The 21,924-nt window shown below is 33.4% G+C and overlaps 3 protein-coding genes across 11 annotated transcripts in view; 2 read left to right on the plus strand and 1 right to left on the minus strand.

Moving 5' to 3' along the window:
- The window catches only part of Pih1D1 (PIH1 domain containing 1), a 57,277-nt gene extending 46,395 nt beyond the window's left edge, over positions 1-10,882 (minus strand). Inside the window, exons 1-2 of one of the 2 annotated variants that reach the window (XM_074180372.1) lie at positions 10,477-10,882; positions 10,294-10,369 (exon numbers count right to left, since the gene is read on the minus strand). In XM_074180372.1, coding sequence (XP_074036473.1) covers positions 10,294-10,369; positions 10,477-10,548 — 148 coding nt within the window. In that variant the 5' untranslated portion in view covers positions 10,549-10,882. Of the gene's footprint in view, positions 1-10,293; positions 10,373-10,476 lie in introns of both variants that reach the window. The other variant, XM_074180371.1, reaches the window with a different exon arrangement.
- Positions 1-21,924, plus strand: part of MRP (Multidrug-Resistance like Protein 1) — a 93,066-nt gene that overhangs the window by 15,602 nt on the left and 55,540 nt on the right. For 4 of the 8 annotated variants that reach the window (XM_074180363.1, XM_074180361.1, XM_074180364.1 and 1 more), the window contains exons 1-7: positions 11,218-11,333; positions 11,397-11,483; positions 13,312-13,617; positions 14,900-15,166; positions 15,226-15,419; positions 16,974-17,168; positions 19,477-20,110. In XM_074180363.1, the coding sequence (XP_074036464.1) occupies positions 11,418-11,483; positions 13,312-13,617; positions 14,900-15,166; positions 15,226-15,419; positions 16,974-17,168; positions 19,477-20,110 (1,662 nt within the window). In that variant the 5' untranslated portion in view covers positions 11,218-11,333; positions 11,397-11,417. Of the gene's footprint in view, positions 1-11,217; positions 11,334-11,396; positions 11,484-13,311; positions 13,618-14,899; positions 15,167-15,225; positions 15,420-16,973; positions 17,169-19,476; positions 20,111-21,924 lie in introns of those variants that run through there. The other 4 variants (XM_074180366.1, XM_074180367.1, XM_074180368.1 and 1 more) reach the window with 4 other exon arrangements.
- The window catches only part of LOC111516459 (multidrug resistance-associated protein 1-like), a 179,667-nt gene continuing 168,950 nt past the window's right edge, over positions 11,208-21,924 (plus strand). The window contains exons 1-2 of the mRNA XM_074180369.1: positions 11,208-11,333; positions 11,397-11,429. Coding sequence (XP_074036470.1) covers positions 11,418-11,429 — 12 coding nt within the window. The 5' untranslated portion in view covers positions 11,208-11,333; positions 11,397-11,417. The remainder of the gene's footprint in view (positions 11,334-11,396; positions 11,430-21,924) is intronic.

Here is a 21,924-nt window from a genome sequence, read left to right on the forward strand (position 1 = left end):
ATGAGCAACGTATCATCAGCAAATATGTTCATGAACTCAGATTCAATAAAACGTTCAATATCGTTCAAATATAAAACAAAAAGAAGCGGGCCTAGAACGCTACCTTGGAGAACACCTACATCAATGTATTTTTCATTTGATAGTGCATCTTTAAAACGGACTTTCTGTTTTCTATTGTTTGAATGATCCCTGAACCATTCTAACACCTTTCCATCAATCCCATACACAAAATTTTATGCAAAATTCTTTGATTCATCGCCGAAGACGCAAAACGCTTCTAACTTTTATGCCTCTCCCTAACAAATTAAACATGCTAATCAGCTGAAACTGTGAACATATGTTCGAGACGAGTGTACCAACATTAAAAAACACTAATCGAATGTATGTAGGCCGCGAAATTCGAACATTCACTTTATACTTTTAACAGACCTCATATATTCGAATCTCAAAGTATAATTAATTAATTTCTTCTTATATAATATTTCCGAGTTCAAGCAAGTCATGCACACAATTAATGAAGACGATAGTTGATAAACAGAGTTGTTTGTAACATGTTACAGCGAAGCAGGTTTTTTTGATAATGATGGTATGTGTCCGCCAAATAGTGAATGTTGACATTCCTGGTGACCATCAAATGAAATATAAACACAACTCGTTAGTTTATAGTAATAAACGAAGATAACGGTAGCAATTCGATATGAAAATATGCATTTATCTTGAATTGAACCAGAGTTGCCAGATATTGAAATATCCTTGAGGTCAGAAATGAGGGCGTTTCATAGTTTGGAATATAATCGGATGTAATGGGTGCTTTTCCTAAATTTCAAATCGTATGGCATCATAATCATCAAGTACACCTCTGGATTGATTTCGAAGTGTTCAATTATTGCTTGAATCGTTGACATGCATGACCTCAAAATCCTCTGACATTGTAGAATACTGGCATCAACTTCACAATATTCATTTACTGTTATGAAGTATTTAGTGTCAAAACTTTGCTCCAGTAACTATAAAAAAAGTACAATTTCGTGATACATAATATAGTTCACAGGTACAGTTCCCCTTTAATAATATAGTTTGGGGGCTAACTAATTTCGTTATTCAACAATCATTTCTGATTATATAATAATCACAATAACTATCTATATACTATATATACTATATATATATATATATATATATATATATATATACCGGGTGTCCCACGTTTTATGTGACAGGCAATATCTGGTTTGTTGAAGGAGATACACAAAAATGTTTCTTACAAAAATTTTAGGAGTTCATGAGAGCTATACCGGTGTCAACGAATCTATTAGACAAGTCATAACTTCTAGACTATTAGGTGTATCAAAACGAGATTTGGTACAGATAAATGGTATGTGGAGAGGAGAGTTTTCACATATTTTTCACTTTCCGGTCACTTCCGGTTTCAGCGGAAATGGCTCCGGTTCTGAATTTTTAAATGGAACACCCTGTATATTGTAACATTTTTGGATTTCTGAGACAATTCTGGATCAGAAACTGACATTTCCGGAAGTTTTTCAGCCTACTTAATTTTTTCAGAGTCACTTTTAAAATTGCATCTAGGTGGCCATGATCGGACGTAAACTAATCTATGGACCTCAGGTGATATCAGAAAATTGCAATAGCGGAGTTTTAGTGACTAGTGTGTTGAATATGAATGAGACAAGTTTACAAAATAACATTTTCGTGTCTAACTATTATTTTTCAAATGGCGACCATTTTTTGACAAGCACTTTCCGAAAAAAGGATTTTTTGACAAATCTAACGATACTAATTTATTTGCGATTGGATTACAAATAAGAACATAAATTAAATATTACTGAGGAAAATACTCGATACAAATTCATTTACTTTTGTCAAGGGTGCCATGAATCTGGTTGTCTTCGAAAGTTACGGGTCGAGGCAAGTTTCTTGGTGCTTTTAAAGTTGATCCAAATGCATTGAAATTGTTCTGAATTCGTATAAATTTCTTGAGGTTCATTGGCGGTAGATTCGGATACATTTCATTGAACTTTCTACATGTTCTGCTGATAATTTTGTCACACTGTCCAAAAATAATAAACAAATTCATAAGAACTTCGTTTGAATAGTTTTGTTCCATCGTTTTGAAGGTATTTGCAACTTCTGAAGTGACGAAAATGTCGATATTATTAGGAGAATGTCACAACGCTACTGTCAAATAGTAATCATGGCCTGCTTACCAAATACCGAATGGAAATACCATTCTGAAGGGACATTTTCACAAATAAATGTTCATAAGTCCGAAACTTGACTAGTTAGGTATAGGTATGATATACATAGAAAGAAAGCAAATTTCAGCAGCTTTCCGAATTTTCAATAATATACAGGGTGTTCCATTTAAAATAATCAAATTTCAGCAACTTTTTCAAGCAAACGAAAAAACTGTATTTTTTTACCACCCTGTATTGAAGTAACGGAGATTAGGCTGACGTGTGGGAAGTGTCCAAGTATCACCTAACTCCAAACCAAATTTCGATATCATAGTACTTCTTATGTCATGATTTTCGAAGAAAAAAATTGAAATTAATTTTTATTTCGAAAACGGTAACAGATAGGTATAGGGAAATATCAAGAAAAGTTGTCGGGCAATTGTTGGAGATTCCAAAAATAATATTATATACAGAGTGTTCCATTTGAAAAATCAAAGTTGCTACTGCTTTCTAATAGAAGCGGCAACACCGCATTGTCGAAAATATTTTAGTTGGCTAGAGAATGTCCGAATATGCCCTCCATTGAATTTCCAAAGTGATCCGTTGTCTGATTCACCGGAAACGTCTAATGTGCCATCCACCGTGAATCAGCCTGTATATACAATCGATCGCTTTGAAAACACTTCACCAACTTTCTTCGAAAGCTTCTGATAATTCTTCTTCCTAATTCTCAGTTTCACTATGACTATCGTCATTTAAATCAATAATGAATTTATTTCCACCATTAACATGGAAGTGTCCAATCTTCATATAGTCTTTTTCAACTCAAATTACTTTTTTAATCCTTTTCTGCCAGTCTTCTTCAGTAATATTAGATAATTCTTTAACTAGATCTATTACCTTCTTATCAAATTTTGGAAAATTATTTTTATACCTGATGCTTTATTTCAATTTTCCTCAAATCAACTCGATGGGATCGAAAACACATAAATAGAGGAGGAAGTCTTAGTATGATGTGTCCATACTTTTCAGCAATACTCTCAAGGGCATACACTTTTTCAAATGTTTTTTTCTGTAAAACTTCAAGTAGTTGGGGTTTGGTAAAGTAATCTTCAAAATGCAAATTGATATCCATTAAAAAACTTTGTATTTCATCTTTCCTCGATTTTCATTCGGTACTTTGATGAGCTGTCGTGAATAATATAAAACGATGTCAAGAACTATTGCACTATTCGCATTCGAATTTGGGCACAATGTGTTTTCAAACCATTTCTAAAAATATGAACTTCCAAGTTAATTGCAGACCTCAAGTTTTTTTCCATATTATTCCGAAGAATTCGGAACCCATCCTTTACTTCCTCCACAATGCACAATGATTAGTCGCGTTCCTTTGTTTGCAGGCATGTTAGGCGTACACATTCTCGAACCATCAGTCCACCCTTTCGTAACTGTGTCGCCCGAATAGAAAATGTTCGGTTGTTCTTGCCTTTATTTAGTAATTTTTTCCAAGTATTTGTTATGCAATTCTACTATTCTTCTGCTATCCATAACTGCTTGACGTTTGTTTATATTGATTTCTTTATCCAATTCTAAAGAGATTTGTTACAGCAGCTCACGTTATGGCCGAAAGTATTCAATTTCTTCCTTATGATTTCAGTTGTAGGAATCCCATTGATTTTGTAACAGTCGTTTATTGTTTTTTTCAATGATTTTATTATTGGTAATCCTGTATCACATCGCGTCTTGCGTTCATAAGGTTTGTTTTTGACTATTTTACGTACAGTTGAGAAAGGAATTTCGGTCAAACCTGATGTTGCTTGTAGTAGTTTGTTTTCCTCGAAACCAAACTTGAGATGTAGATTCTTATGTACATTGAAACATACTCTCTGTGTTTCAATATTCAAATGCATCCCAATCTTATTCACTGGTATCTCTTTTTCGCATTGTTCACCATCGCTATCGGAATCACTACACTGGATAGGTAGCCGTATGTTTCCACATACTTTTTCCTTTCATATGATTCACATGAACTGTTCATTCAATATTGTGATTCTTCCTCCCTCTGTCTAGCATCGCATCCTGAATACGTCTCTATAGTTGCGTTTGCAATGATAAACAACTTGTTTGTTTCTTTTCTTCTTTTTGAAGGCGATAGAAAAAATAGCTGCTATTGCAGTGTAATTTAATATAATTATTTATCACTTAGAATATTCTTCGATTATATAACTTTATTGGTGGCAAACACTGGAATTCAGTATTCAGTTGAAAAATATACATGGCTATAAATAGTTTGTACACAGGTAGATAATACTTCAAAACAATCACGAATACGCGCTGCTGACGGTAATGTAAAGAAATAACCTCGGGTGTTTCAGCTGAATAATAATCACTGATTTGCTAATGAATGGTTGTAGGTAAAGTCCACTAGTATTAAACTGTCATCAAAATTCTTTAGAATTATATGAATGGGGACTCACATTGATTTTATAGGATAATAAATATTGCTTGTTTTGAAAGTATATACTGATTGATAGAGAATTTTGTACTCTGAACATTGATGCTGTATTTTTTTTTTCAAATTTCATTTTATTGCCTCTTTTCAGCTAAAGGAACAAAATTGGGTTGAAGCATACAGTCATAGCATATCATCAATTGACTTGCAATGGAATTCTTTCATTACCAATTTTATAAATATATTTAATGAATGTTTTCCTTTCAAAAAGGTGCGAGTAAAACAAGATAATAAGAAAACCATGAGGACCCTAGTGTAGACTGACCCATCACAAACGGTGCGTGGGAATGCGGAAGAACTGGGCGTCAGTTCCCATGCGATTTATGATGGTTTAAAACGTACCGAAAAGGTCGGAAAGCTCGAAAAGTGGGGGTCCAACGCTTTGAATGATCTATAGAAATTTTCACGTTTCGAGGTCTGTTCTACTTTGCTTTTGCGCAACCAAAACGATCCTTTTTTGGATCAGATCGTTACGTGAGATGAAAAATGGATCATCCGCAACAACAACAGACGTTTAGCACAGTAATTGGTCACCGATAGCCACCCAGTCACTTCTCAATAGCGAAAACCCACTCATGGTTATTGTATGGTAGTAACCGGCTGGTGTGATTCACTATAACTTTCTGCAACCGGGCCAAAACATCACAGCAGAGTCCTATTGTGAGGAAATCGACGAAATGTACCAAAAATTGCGTTAGCGGCACTAGTCAGCAGAAGAAGTTCGGTCCCGCTCCACGACAACGCCCGTCCGCATGTTTCACAAATCACCGTCCGAAAATCAAACGAATTGAGCGTCGAAGTTGAGAGGTTTGATTTACATATTATTGGGTTTATGTATACCTTTTTGTGCTCGTCGTACCTTTGGATCATTTTTTTCTTGGTTTGGCTGATATAGAATTTGTTGCAGTCCGGGCATTGTATGCTGTACACCCTGTTGAGGTTTTTGTTTTCTTCTTTTTCATAGCTGTTTAATTTTTTCGTGTTTGGTTTGTATGTGATGTTGATGTTCAGGGGTTTGAAGATGTTTGTTAGTTTTTTGGTTTGGTGAACTACGTATGTGAATGCTGTCCATCGTTGTGTTGTTTTATCTGTTGGAGTAGTTTGATCTTTGTTCTGTATTTTCTGTTTGATTCTGTTTTCTAATGTATCTATTGTCTTTTGGGTGTATCTGTTCTCTTTCGTTATTTGGTATATGATTTTCCTTTCCTTACCAAATAGCAAACGAGAACGGATACACCCAAAAGTCAATAGATAAATTAGAAAATAGAATCAAACAAAAAATACAGAACAAGGATCAAACTACTCCAACAGATAAAACAACACAACGATGGATAGCATTCACATACGTAGGTCACCAAACAAAAAAACTATTAAATCAAATCAAATCATCAAAATATACTTTATTGTCTGAAGATTTGCATCTTATTGACAAAGTCCAAGAAATACAATATTAATAGGTATAGAAAAAGTACCAAAAAAGTATAAGTGTAGATATAAAAAAGTTCCAAAAATGTATGAATGTAAATATAAAAAAAGTTCTAAAAATGTATAGATAAAATACCACCATGTATAGAGTGATAGTACAAAAAATAAATGGCTAATATATCGCTAATATATTGTTAAAAGGATTCGCTAAAATACTCTTCCAACTATAATAGGGTCTATCAACAAGTAGGTTCTTCACCGCCTTTTTGAAATGAATGTTGCTTAAATTGCAGATCTTATTTATAATGGTAAATGATTGAATAATTTACCACCATTATAGTATATGGAATCCTTGATTAAATTCAAAGTTGGGATGGGAAGTCTAAAGGTATAATTGCTATTGCGAGTAGCATAAGGAGTAGAAGCAAATATGAACTTCGATTTATGTTTGCAAATAAGATAAAAAGTACGATGACTGTTAACATTTTATTGGCAGTGAACAAATTCCTGCACGATTCTCTGGATTTGACTTGACAGAGACATCTTAGTACCCTCTTCTGTAATATCAATACAGAAGAGAGAAGGGATGAGTTGCATGCTCCCCAAAAAGGTATTCCATAACTTAGTCGAGATTCAATAAGTGCATGGTAAACGGTCTTTGAGACATGAAAACCCAACTCATTTGAAACCACTCTAAAGCATAACATCCGGAGGAGATCTTACTCTTCAGTTGTTTAAGGTATTCATCACATTTCAGCCTATTATCAATCATCGAAAACATCTTCAAATCCCTGAAGATCAACATCGCATACAAACCAAACACGAAAATAACACAAAAAATAAACAGCTATGAAAAAGAATAAGACAAAAACCTAAATGGGATGTACAGATTACAATGCTCGGACTGCAACAAATTCTATATCAGCCAAACCAAGAAAAAACTGATACAAAGGTACGACGAGCACAAAAAGACATACATAAACCCAATAATATATAAATAAAACCTCGCAACACATGCCATACAAAACAAACATAACTTTATTCCACAAGAGAACATAAAACTCATAAAACAAGTCAATAAAGGAAACCGTATGGACATCTGGGAAAACTTAAACATCCATACATTTAACAGTCATAATTCACTTATCGAGGAACGAATACAAATCAAAACACAATAAGACCTAACATTCAATATACTACACAAAACAATACACCCTCCTAGAAACAGTAAACCTAGTGAATATCCAACACTGATGTAACTCAAATACAGGCTAATTTACCTTCAATACCTGCACTTAAGAGTTCTGACAACATTAAAGAACAAACAAGAGGATGAAACGTTCAGTTTGAGTAGATCCTTGAAGATGATAGCACAGCCAGCTATCGAAAGCGCTCGCGTGTAATAACCGGGCCAAAATATCACAGCAGAGTCCTATTGTGGGGAAATCGACGAAATGTACCAAAAATTGCGTCAGCGGCACTAGTCAACAGAAGAAGTACGGTCCTGCTCCACGACACATGGCCTACACACGTTCCGATTTTTCGTACTGCTTGTAGTACGATATGCATCGGTACTGCCGCAGTAACGATAAATCATAACGTGTGTAGGCAAATTGGGTGTTTTGTAGTATGCAGTCGTTGAATCGTTCGCAGTACGGAACTTCCATAAAATATCATATCAACGGTCGTGTCTGGGGTGGGGGTTGTAGACAAGTTGGAACGTGTGGAGCTTATTGTTGCGGCAGTTACGATTTTATATCGTTTAAAGCAAATCATTTAGGGAAAAGGATTTTACATATTTCATATCATTATAATGGATAAGAAAAATAAGACGTTCTGGAAAGTTTATTGCTGTATATAAAGAAAACAGCTGCCTGTGGGATGTAAAATCAAAAGATTACGCCAATAAAATAAATTCATAAAAGAAATTCAAGTTACAACATTTTATTTGTGCAAAATTTAAAGAGTTGTTCCCAAACGAATCTCAAGAAGTAATGAAAAAGTACCCAAGCACTGTAATCGCATTATCTTCATTGTCAACCACCGTTTTAGTTTTGATAATCTTCCTTTCAAATGATCCAAAGTTCGTAAGATTGAAGATTAATCTTCTAATATCTGGAGATCGTTTCCATTTTTCTGGATACCTTGTAACATGAGCATCACATGTTCTTGTTAACACCTTATTGCATTCTCCATAAATGACCAATAAGTTAAAGAAATCGTGATTATTATAACCAGCACGAGCCACATTGTACCTTCTGAGAGCACGAATCTAACAATAAACAACTTTATTCCATTTGTCACCAAACATTGTGTTGAAAGATGGACAGCAGCCTACTAGAAATATCAACATTTCGGGAAAGTATGTAAATGAAAGAATATCTCCAAAATTATAAGTTTTGGGTATAGGGAAGTGTATCATAACTAGGGCTTATTTTCATAATAGTATTTTGTATTTTTTGTAAGCGATTTACATCAGTTCGTATCAAAGCAGGCCCGTAGATTATATCGCAATATGCTAATCTAGACAATATGAGGGTTTCGCAAAGTTTCAACTTCAATTTGGAGGTTATAATATCTCTACTTTAATAGAGTTGAACTTAAGATACTGTACGAGCTACGACAAAGTGAATTTATATGTTTGTGAAATCTCAGATCAGCATCTAGCCATAAACCCAAGTTCTTGCTTTCTGTAATTGTTTGTAGTAAGTCTTGTTCAAATTGGATTTCAATTCTTCCTTCAATTTCCCGTCTTTTGTGTTTCGGGCCAAAGAGTATCAGCTGAGATTTTTTAGAATTCAATTCCAGGTTATGGACTATAGATAGATTCAGTAATTTGAACTTTAAGGAAAAAAAAGGGGTTCTCATTTGAAAAAGTTTTTATTTTTCTTATTCACTTATTGTACCCTAGTTTTTGCGCACTTTGTGGATTATTCAGTGGACATGAAAATGATACGTGATATGTTCAATCTTCAATTATCACGATTCACTAGCTGCATATTTTTAAAAATGTTAATTTACATAAAAATTATTTATGTTCGAGAGGCTGCATCTGTCACTTTTTCTAAAAAAACTCAAATAACTCGAAAACGGTTCATTTTGGATATAGGGTATGATACATGAGTTAGAATCTAAATCATGAGAAGAATTCAAAAATGAGTGAAATATAGGGTGTGCCATTAAAAATAACAAAGATGGCGTTACTTCCGGTGAAACCCGAAACGTCACCTCAAAGACAATATTTCACCTATTCTACCAATTTTCAGAATCGCCTTACTCTGTTTTCTATATATAGATTGCGTCAACTCGTCAAGATATACCCTGTATACAAAAAATACAAGTACACTATTTAGGATAATAGTGTTCCACACTATCAAAAAAAAATGGGCGCAGTTATAGTGTGCCCAACTCACGATCGAAAGGTCGTGAGTTTGATCCCTGATTTGGGATGATTCTGCAATGATACATGGATCATAGACTTGGAATAGCCATGATATTTCATATTATGTAGCTCGGGAAGTTATTAACATTGCTTGTATGAAATACAAATTGGATAATAAAAAGTTATTTTAGTTCAATTCAATGCTCATATGAAAGTAGTTGTTTCGGAAGTAATTTTTCTTTCGTGTAATTCAATGTTCATGCAGGGGAAATGTTTCAAACAGACATTTTTCTTCTAATTTGTATCTGAAAGTGAATTCTATACATGATCTACGCATATATATCTCCTCGGTTATACTCATCAGACTCATTTTGATTTCTGTTAGTGTTGGTACATGGGAAGTTTCTTCTCGTGTTGAATGGCTTAATTCAAGAGATGGAGCTGTTAGAAGTCAACAAGTAATTCTCTCCAGGGAAGGTTTCATATATACAGTCGGGAGATATGACAACCAATCAGAGCATACAATCAACAATTGTCAGTTTTTGAGGTCACGTTCAATCGACTTAGATTTTGAATCACTGCTTTTTTAATTAACATTTGCTATATTTTAACAATTCATTAGTATAAATGTGCTGAATTGAAACAATCGTGAGAGTTTTTTTTAATTTCAGTTTAGCGTTACAGTACTTGATCTACAAAAAGTACATTTATCCTTATGCATTAATGATTGCATTACAAACCATTACGAAAACGTCCATAAACAAGATATGTTCACTCACCTGGAGTCGGTTGGATAATTTTGGAAGCATAGCCAGGTGTTGTGAAAAATTTACCCAATTCTTCTTCACTTGAATCCTTCTAAGAAAAATAAAAACAATGTATAATATTTGGTTTAATGCGCCTAAATGGAAGCAAAAAACATAGAGAGAGAATGTAATTGAAAACACTAAATTTGTACTCACCATAAAACGAAGATTATTTTCAATAATGGTAGAGTCCACATCTAGAAAAATAGATTTTGTGTTATTCGGCATTATATCTCACTTTTCAGCTGCAAATCTAATGAAATTCAAAATTTACAGTTGCAATATTCAAAATCCAAATTGCCCACTTTTATTTTTTATTCTATTTGACATTTGTCTGTCAATCAATTATCTGCCATCTGTAATTCCGATCCAAACAAATCAGTAGCGTTTTATTGTTTGTTTTGTGTTATTATGGAGTGAATTATTACTCCGAGCGTACGTCTGTTTTCAAATATTCCCTGCTTTTATAGACGTGTCGAACGATTTTATTGCGGTAATATGGTGCTACTTCAGTGACATTCGACTACGTTTTGCGTTATCTCACTCATAAGAATAATGATATCGATAATTGACTGGCAGGCTGGCACGGAGACGCATATATAACAGCGCAGTGACGGAGATGAGCGAAATCCAAACCCGAAAATATCAAACCACAGAAAAGCGACACAACGTAAATTTGATTGTACATTTTTCGCAAACGCGTGCTTGGACTCGATTGTTTCACTATCAATACTTGATTATCGTTGTAAATCTCTGGAAAAAAATAAAATTGTCTGTTCTGATCACTGAACTCAACTCATATGTCAAAAGCGAATGGGTAAAACACCAGGGTTTCTATGCATCTTTTCTCTATGCTTGAGATGTCATCGCATTGTCATTCTGACGTCTGTCATAAGTCATAAATAGTGTTTTTTATAATGTTTCGTGTTCCTTGTTCAGTATGTTCAGTGCCTATGACCCAGTTTGAGTAAAAGTAGCTCTACTTTTTTCCACCTCCTGAAAACAAAACGAATGTAATTCAGATATACTCCAATAGCATGTTGATAGAATGTTTTAATTTGTTCTGTTTTTTCTAGACTTTTGCGATTAACTGGAAAATGGCTAATTCAAGTAATTTCATTGGCAATTCGACCATGGACAGTTTTTGTGGATCTACTTTTTGGGTAAGAATTCCTTTATATTTAATTGCTCAGCTGTTTTAATGATTTTCAATATTATTCCGGTCATTTTATCTGGGTTACCTTTTATTCCATTTTCAGCTATAACGAAAAAATAGGTGAGAAAAGAACAATTTGTTCCAATCAAAAATTTCAATTAAATTTCAGATCAGATTTTCTTTTTATTATCACAATAAAAAGGTCACCTGCCAAAGTTGGATTTTGTCAGGCCAGAAGCCGGACCAGGGTTCTCAAAAAATTATTCATCTATTTTTTAATGCATGCATATCTCAAGGATACGGTCACAATATCAATTTAAAACAGGTTTGTGCAACAAAAACCTGAGAACTAAACATAATAACTAGTAACTAATTCAATATCCTTAGTTGTATTCAGAAAACTCACCTTTATCACTATTCAATATTTCTATTCACTATCTTCCAAGTCCACCTATCGAGATCTGATTCTTAGTAGACCACTTCTACTTTTTCATTATCACTTATCCTCTTTTCTACCTAAAGCCTCAGGCTCCCTCTTGTTTTTTCTAGTAGTAATTTGTACCAAGATAAATTAATAATTTCCTACACAGGGGTGAGAGAAAAATATAAGCAACAATAGTTACCCACGTCTTGTGGCTCAGTTTGGGATGTAATTAGTGTAGTATACAAACACATCACTGGTATCACCGATTCTGAAATTTGGTAAGGAATAGTTGGGAAAGTACTTATCACTAGACTACATCACAACAATTTTTTCATTGACGAGTGTTGAGGTGGATTTATACACCAGTCTCAAGTCATAAGTTGCAAGTAGTAAGTGAAAAGTCTGAAGCTTTTGACAAAGTTAGTCATGGGCTAGCTCTTCATTCATAAACTTCGTTTGTACAGCGCTGATGGGCTAATATTGCAGTGGCTCAAGAGCTATCTTACAGAAAGAACGCAAACTGTCAGGGTTAATCATTACTATTCTCATATCATCCCAGTAACATCGGGTGTTCCACAAGGATCACATTTGGGACCACTGTTGTTTAATTTTTTCATCAAAGATCTAATTCTCTATTTCATTGAAAGTGAAGCTTGTCTATTTGCCGACGATTCAAAATAATTGAAAGTAAGGCCGATACATTAATTCAACGAAATGATATAGATTGCCTATCTAACCAGTGAATGCAAAATGGTATCTGAACGCACATAAATGCCATTTTCATCACAGTTATTGAACACATCATCTAATCACTTTCGAATATAGTATAAATAATCTGAACTTACATTTTGTTAAACTCCAAACTTTCTTAGACTCCAAACTTAGCTATAAATCACACATTTTTGCTATAATTCAGAAATATATGAAGAGAACCACCTGCGATTTAACTGCTATTAAATCTCTTTATAGAAATGTAGGCTTTCACAGCTGGCGACAATGTTTTGATTGGTTTCCGGGTTTTGCCGTGGTCTTCTTCCGTTACAATCTCCAAATGTTTCAACCGCAACTATGGCAGTCATCTATAGTGGCGTGGTTGAAGTACTCTTCTCGACGTATCAACTGAAACTTTCAGCTGTCCCACTATGAGTACAAACACAGTTTGCACATTGCAACAAGGTAGATCGACTGTTACCACATCGCCCTTAATGATGTCTGTCGCAGTAGTAGACAAAATGTCAAGTATTAAAACCTGCAGCACACAGCTAACACACCCTGAAACATCAGTCAATCTGTTAGACACCGGTCGTGAAAGCCTACACACCATGATTACTCGTTTTTTGTGTACTGTCAGCATTATTTATAGTATAGGTCATCATTAACCACTTGAGTTGTAGTATTTTTCTTGTTTCAGAATCAAACATTAACCTGGGACACCAACGATCCAGAATTAACGAAATGCTTTGAAAAAACAGTGCTGGTGTGGATTCCTTGTTTTTTTCTATGGACATTTACAAGTTTGGAAGTGTTTTATATTTTCAATAGTAAAAAAAGAGATATTCCGTGGAATTGGTTAAATTTACTGAAATTAGGAGTTACGGGTACTCTCGTAGTTTTAACTTTAAGTGATATAGTGACATCATTCAAATCTGCAGCTGAAAATGATAGTGAAGTGTACAGTGTAGATATTTATTCACCATTAATCAAATTATTCAGTTTTGTAAGTATATCCTGAAGTTACAGTTACAGAAAACTTCAAGGTTTTTTCATTTTAAATGAAAACCTCATGAATACGTTCACATCACGTCCCCATTTCAGCTGTTTCTTTTCATTTGGTTGTAAGGAAACAGTTGATGTATAAATTATTTTCATCATTTTGATGATGAAACAAAACCTTCATTTTGTCATAAAAATGTACAAAATAATGGATATATCATACATAAAAAACATTAGCAAGCAAAATATTCAAGACCAATACAACACAATGACGTGAAACATGTTTATTTGTATTTAACACTTCTGATGATTTTTTAATTCAGTTATAGTTTTAACATGGAAAAACTTATTTTCGAGCCCAGAATATGAATTTAATTTTCAAAAATCAATTGTTTTTCTGGGTTAATTTAATAGCTTTCCATAAATAATAATAACAATAATAATAAAATGTCTTTATTCACCTGAAGTCCATATAAAGAGGCTTCATAATATATATTATTTACAAGCTAGAAGAAGTTTACCCTGAACAAGGCATTGACAACAGAGTACTACTGAATTAATTCAATATATTATCCCTTCGAAACCGAAGAACCTATAATTTTCATTTATACTGAACTGCTGTCCCACTTGAACTTTCATGTTCCACGAATTAATTTTAGAAATGAACTGACTATTTTTATCTACCAAATTCTAGAACAAATATATTACTCAAGTCATCAGTTGTTGCAATGAGCAAACTCTACAATCAACTCTGTGAAAATCTCGACATTCGTTATGAACCTATTGGTCAGGTTAAGAACCATGTTAAGAAACTTTCACACTCTAGGCCAAAATACATGAGCCTAACTTGAAAGTTACCTACTATACTAAGTGAGCTTATTACTTCTACTGTAATGCAGCCGAATTATGTTTTTTTTTGTAATACATTTAACTCTCCTAAATGTTTCCTTTATGTCATTTTTTGTTTACTCTCTTCAGGTGTTTTTAGTTGATAAATTGATATTGTATTGTATATTGTATATATAGGCAGATATAAAACTATAACATGCTTGCTAATGATATTAATATGTCTTGTATTTGGGATTTATTCCTGTTTAGACATTAAACATTTTTTTAAACATACAGAATATACAAAACATACACAGAATTTAAAACATAAACATATAGAACATACAGAGTGGGTGGAGTGTCAGCAAAGCTGTTTTTAAACTCAACCTTTGACAAAAAAAGAAATATATTCACTAAAAAAATATTTGTTGCATTTTCAATCTGTTTCTAATTTTCAGGGTCTTTCCGCTCTACTTCTTATATACAATAGAAAATATGGAATGCAGACGTCGGGCTTGTTATTTCTGTTTTGGTTTCTCATGGCAATATGCGGAGCACCTCAATATCGAACAGAAATTCGTGGGGCGCAAAGAAATGAGATTCCGCTGGAGTCCTATTACTTTTATATCAGTTATTTGATATACTATCCTTTGGTCGTTTTAATGTTTTTACTGAATTGTTTTGCCGACCAAGCTCCAAGATTTACAAAATATCCGAAAGTGCAGGTAAAAATCTGTTGAGAATTTAATTCTATGCAAACTGTAAAATACGTTATTTTTTTAAGAATCCATGTCCGCAAGAAAGTGCTGGATTTTTGTCGCGCTTACTTTTTGCTTGGTTTGATACATTGGCGTGGAAAGGTTTTCGTAAGCCACTCGAAACTAATGACTTATGGGAGATGAACCCCGAGGACTGTTCCAGAGAATTGGTTCCTAATTTTGAGAAATATTGGCAGAAGTCATTGAGGAAAGCTGAAAGGTATTATTCTCATATTGTAATATTTCAGTTTGCACATCCTAAGTTTTTGCTTCATCCCTGAAAATTGCCTTCTATGTAATTCCTTAAATTACTTTTTCTACCATACATCAAACAGCAACGCACAGGCGAAATTATAATAAATTATTTGCACAGGATACACTCAAATTTGAGAAAAATGGTTGCTTTTTTCTTTATTGTTGTGTGACATAATAAATTTCAGATAGGGGCCATTCAAATATTAGGTAAGCATATTTATTACAATTATTTACCCCTCCCTCATCCCCCTTGTCAGCAAAAGTTAGCAAAGGTCTTACCCCTCGATCCCATGCTTACGTAAATATTGTTATATGCACTTTTATTTTTCAAACATAGACAATGCGTGGGTTGTCATATGTGTAAAAAAGTAATAACTACTCCTGATGTAATCAACATCTAGACCCCCCCGCCCCCCATGTCATAAAAAATATGCAAAACAAAGATCCCCCGCCCCTCATAATGCTTACGTAATACTTGAACAGCCTCAGATCAAATTCTAATTTTCAGTCAATTTTTTCATGAAAACTCAAGCAAGGAAAGTTCATAATTAGTTTTTTTTTTTGTAATTTTATTTGAGACTTTATTCTGCCTATAGTCTGATTTTCTGTTTAGCGGTTTTTCCCAGTATTGAAATATTACAACTGAATATCAGAATTAGGGAAAAAACCACTTAAACCGGAATCACTTGTTGAAGGTCATCAATGATTGAAATGTCTGTTAAAAAAAATCTGTTTTTTCGTTAATCAGCAAGACATTTTGCATTTCAGCATAAATATTCGATAAATAATATTATTCTCAAAAAATATGTTAAAGGTACCCTAAATATCTCGATACTATCTGTAAATTGATTTTTTCCATAATTAGTTTATTTTAATTTGAGAGGGGTATTTTTTTATTGAGAATAATTTTTGTGAAAGAAAGGTTTTGGCATTCTACTTCTCCATATTTATAAAAAAATGAGGGAATCTTCCAAAGAAAGGAAAAGCAATTCATTTCAAAATGAATTCTTTACATAATGTGTACACCATACAAAGAAGTTACTTTCAGACAAACTACTTCAGAAAAACTACTTTTGAAACAACGTCTTTTATATGAACATTGATTTATACAAAAAAATGTTTCCTATTCAGTTTGTTTTCTAAACATTCGTTATGGAATTGAATCAGATATCATTCACAGGATTGCTACACGAAATAGTAGATGAAAGAGGTAAAATTTCACTTACGTGGAACACTGTCATCCTCAATGATTGACATCTGACGTTTTGGAATAAAATACTTGCCTTATTGCTTTATTTTAAATCAATATATTGAAAGCCTGAGTGTTCCCAGTGTCGAATTATAATGTTGTTCTGTGACAATTACTCTTCTTGTCTAATGTAGTATGTAATCACATTGTATAAACTGTGGCCCTCATTTCCTGCACAGCACCGACTGCTTTCAAAGCTTTTTTTGTAGATCTTTGAGTTATTTAAGGTCAATGTAAGCAAATATTAAGTTAGTGAATAATCAATTACAGTATTGCTCCTACACAAGTTTCTGAAGCAAAGTTTAAATCTGATCCAAGTAGTGTGGATTTTGTTACCAGCACTAAGAAAAAACGAGCCTCCATCCTTCCAGCCTTGGTCAAGTGTTTCGGAACTATGTACATGTTTGGAGCTCTCCTGAAACTCATCCAAGATCTACTCACGTTTGTTAGTCCTCAAATTTTAGGGTAAGTGCTAATGAACTTCTATTTAAAATGATCCTGCACATTTTCTGCGTAAAAAATTGAATTATTCATATAATAGATTGTACTCATGCAGAAAATGTGGAAGATTGGCTTTTTAAGTTTTGCAAAAAATTGAACTCCATCGAGACTCTGAATCTCTACACAGCTCAGACAAATTGATTGTTCACAATCATTGTAACGATTTTTTAAAATTTCATTTATATGCTGAACTGGTTTCCGAGTTTTGATCCGTGTTCTGTGCTTAGTGGGATTGATCTCACGATGTTTTGACAAAGCCTCATTTTTGAAGGTGGTTGACAATGTTTCGTGGTGTATTTCATCAGTTCGGACTTCCATTTTCTAATATAATATAAATTTATTTGAAAACCGTGAAAAAACAATTAAAAAATTAATAAGATTAACCTAAAATAACAATTTTATTAAACAAAAAACTGAAATTATAAAGAAATGACATACAATCAACAACCAAACAAATAAAAAATTGAAATATTAATGGAAGCTGAAAAATAAAAATTAAAAAATATTAACAAAAATGAAAAATTAAAATTAAAAGATTTCAAACTAAGTTATGTCGCGACATTTCGATTGTTAGTATCCACAATTGTCTTCGATTATCAGTTATCACCTGAAGACGATTGTGGATACAATCGAAACGTCATGACATAACTAGGTTTGAAATCTTTCAATTTTTATTTTTCATTTTTGTTAATAATATTTTTTAATTTTAATTTTTCAGCTTTTATTAATATTTCAATTTTTTATTTGTTTGGTTGTTGCTTGTATGTCATTTCTTTGTAATTTCAGTTTTTTGTTTAATAAAATTGTCATTTTTGGTTAATCTTAATAATTTTTTAATTGTTTTTTCAGGGTTTTCAAATCAATTTATATTATATTGGACAATGGAAGTCCGAACTGATGAAATACAAAGTCTCATTTGTCATAATCTGGCGATTTCCGTAAAGTGTGCTGTAGGGTTTCCTAATCTTACCATAATGTAAGGTTTCATACTCATGTTGTTTTTACCAAGAGTGTTTGTCGTTTGGGATATGTTATTTTTACAAATAATGGTTAGTGAAAGGAAATACTAACCTCACTTTCGTAAGTTTCACACGTTTTACAAATTGTCAAATTAATATTAAAATTAATTTTATCAATCCATTGTAGAGTTCCTGATGAAGAGCCAATAAAGACTCGAAAGCGCGAACAGAAAAAAGAGTTTCACTTACTTTACCATCCCCTTGTTGAGTGCATACCCAAAAATTATAAAAGATTCTTCTTCAACTTAGGACAGTCGTCGAACCTTCACACAACTTTGTAAAATATACATGCATAAAAATATATTTCAATTCAAAAATAGTTAGAAAACTTGTACGAATATTGAAATATATAAAATAAAAAACATCCTAAAAACTGAATGCTAAATAAAACAGTTATAACTAACACAAGTACTAAAAACAAACAAACATACAAAGCATGAGTCTCTAGACTAAATACATCATTGACTGCAGAGTTTTTGAATACCTCCAAGGAGTAAGTAAAAATATCAAGTTCTGATGCATTAGCTTCTCTTAACATTCTTAACATTGGACTATTAAATCTGTAATTGTTACATTAATATGGTGAATAAGAGATCTGTCGAAAAAAAACTTTTATTGTCCAAACAGGCACTAGACCCAATTACAGGACACAGTATACAATTTTGGGATGAAAGTGTTGAATATAGAAAATATATACATATCATAATAGTAATAATACATTTATGGAATATTTTAAAGAAAATAAAGAAAAAAAACAAATTTAAAGTAAGGTATTACTGTAATACCTTCATTGAAAAAAATATTAAAAAATTAAATGAGTATTTGTTGCTTTACAAACAGAATAGTTTTTATTACTTCTTTAAACGATGTTGAATAAATGTCTACTTTCTGACACAGTTGATTAAATTTATAGTACATTGCAAATAAGGGAGATTTGAATAACATATTGGTTCCCCGTGTTGCTATTGTATTGTGTTCAAACTTTCAAACATTGATTTGTTTTATATTGTTTTCCAGGCGTGTTTTTTTAAATATTCCATAACGCCTTTCATTTATTTTGTAATTTTTATTGAATTGAGTAAAATGGGTTCTGAATCCGTGAATAAATAAATAAAATAAATCACTATGGACAATCCTTTCATGTACTCTTTTTTATAGTATTCAATATTCAATGAAAATTGGGGGATTGATGAATTGAATTATAAAAATTTTAAAATGAATGAGGTTAGTTAGTTTTCTATGATTTTTTTTAGGTTTTTAATTTCGTATGTCAAAGACGGGCAGGAAACATGGAAAGGATATTTTTATGCTGGACTTCTGTTTATAACGGCTACCATACAAACCCTTTTTCTAGCTCAGTACTTCAACAAGATGTTTATCATTGGGATGAGAATTCGCACTGTGTTGATATCAACGATTTATAGAAAAGCATTGAGAATTTCCAATAGCGCACGTAAAGAAAGCACAGTAGGTGAAATCGTCAATTTGATGGCAGTTGATGCACAAAAGTTTATGGATTTGGTGGGATATTTGAACATGATATGGTCTGCTCCACTTCAAATTTGCCTTTCTCTCTACTTCTTGTGGAAAGAGTTGGGTCCATCGGTGCTTGCTGGATTAGCAGTGATGATAATTATGATACCCATCAATGGCTTCATTGCCAACAAAGTCAAGGTTCTGCAGGTTAAGCAAATGAAGAACAAAGATGAGCGTGTCAAATTGATGAATGAAATTTTGAATGGAATTAAAGTATTGAAATTATATGCCTGGGAACCGAGTTTCGAAAATCAAGTATTGAAAATTAGAGATAAAGAAATAAAAGTTTTAAAAGAAGCAGCATATTTAAATGCTGGAACTTCTTTCATATGGTCCTGTGCTCCATTCTTGGTAAGATTTTGATATTTTAACAAAGTAATGTTGAGAAATGATACAATATTTCCATATCAATCCCTTTTACCAGTTTCGAATTGAAACATAGTTCAACTTTTTATGATATGTTTATATTAATGGTCAAAATGAACTAAAATAATTTAATTTTTTTTTTCAGAGTATCTGACTTCATTATTCTGAAGTGCAGTGAAAGTATTTCATTTGCTCGATTGATGAACTATTTATTTTGTAGAAATTCGTATTGACAAAATTCCTATTAACAAAAGTTATTTTCTTTATCCGATATTCAAAAGTATTACATATTTTATAGTATATTTAGGACCCAGTATAAAAAGAGGGGTACAATCAGATGTGCTGAAAATGTTTTTACAAATCAGTTTTTAATGGTTGTCTATTAGTTGCCCAAAGTTTCATACCTATGATTCAAATCTTCTCATCAAATATTTCGTTTGTATATTTCACAGCAAAGATTCTTATTACATTTCAGGAATCACGTTCCATTCATTACATTTCATCACCAACAATTTTTTTTTATTAGATTATAAAAAACATGAAAGAGTATAAGTTCCTACGCCTTTTTTTTATATCTATCGAAATGAAGGCAGTATAGGCAATAAACAAAATTCGACAATTCTAGTTTTTGGCTTTCAAAAACAACCACTAATATTGTCTATCTGAAAAAAGATTGAGTACAGGTGAAGCACCTCACTCTTGCCTCTCATGTGAACCTCATGGTTTTACTTCAGCTTTCTGCGTGGCATTAGCTGGGTTAATTGTTGTTTTTCCGTCGGGTATCTGCCACACGTACCTACAAAGTTGTAGGTTCACATGAGAGGCAAGAGTATAGTGTTTTCACTTTAACTTGAGCATACACCTCTGCAGATTATTCACCATTCTGACTCCCACTGTGTTTGTGGAGTTGTTTCCGGACTTTGTCTGCAGATGGCGCAGTGATACATCCCACTGAATCAACTGCAGATAAAGATTATGGCTAGTTCAAATTGATTTTGTTTGTTCGGAATACTCAGACGGTTCACTCCGTCTGAAATGACCTGCCCGGTAATGACGAGAGGCAAGTACCCCGAAACCGGTATATCGGTGGTCATCTCGAAGGAATGAAATCAATTTTTGCTTCTCATATATAAGAAGTTACTTGCGATGAATCTTCCAAACGGAAGACGTTGCACAGGCGCCTGATGGTTTTGCTTCAGCTTTCTGCGCGGCGTCAGCTGGTTTATTTGTTGTTTTTCCGTCGGGTATCTGCCACAAGTACCTACAAAGTCGTAGGTTCACATGAGAGGCAAGAGTGTAGTGTTTTCACTTTAACTTGAGCATACACCTCTCCAGATTATTCATCATTCTGACTCCCACCGCGGAGTATGTGTTTGTGGAGTTGTTTCCGGACTTTGTCTGCAGATGGCGCAGTGGTACATCCCACTGAATCAACTGCAGATAGAGCTTATGACTAGTTCGGATTGATTTTGTTTGTTCGGAATACTCAGAAGATTCACTCCGTCTGAAATGACCTGCCCGGTACTGACGAGGGGTAAGTACCCCGAAACCGGTGCATCGGTGGTCATCTCGAACGAATGAAATAATTTTAGCTTCTCATACATAGGAAGTTATTTGCGATGAATCTTCCAAACGGAAGACGTTGCACAGGCGCCTGATGGTTTTACTTCAGCTTCCTGCGCGGCGTTAACTGGTTTATTTGTTGTTTTTCCGTCGGGTATCTGCCACAAGTACCTACAAAGTCGTAGTTTCACATGAGAGGCAAGAGTGTGGTGTTTCCACTTTAACTTGAGCATACA

This window comes from Leptinotarsa decemlineata, unplaced genomic scaffold (genome assembly GCF_025532065.1).
Source record: "Leptinotarsa decemlineata unplaced genomic scaffold, Ldec_3_MD MMD2_tig00026294_RagTag_RagTag, whole genome shotgun sequence".
Classification (NCBI taxonomy): Eukaryota; Metazoa; Arthropoda; class Insecta; order Coleoptera; family Chrysomelidae; genus Leptinotarsa; species Leptinotarsa decemlineata.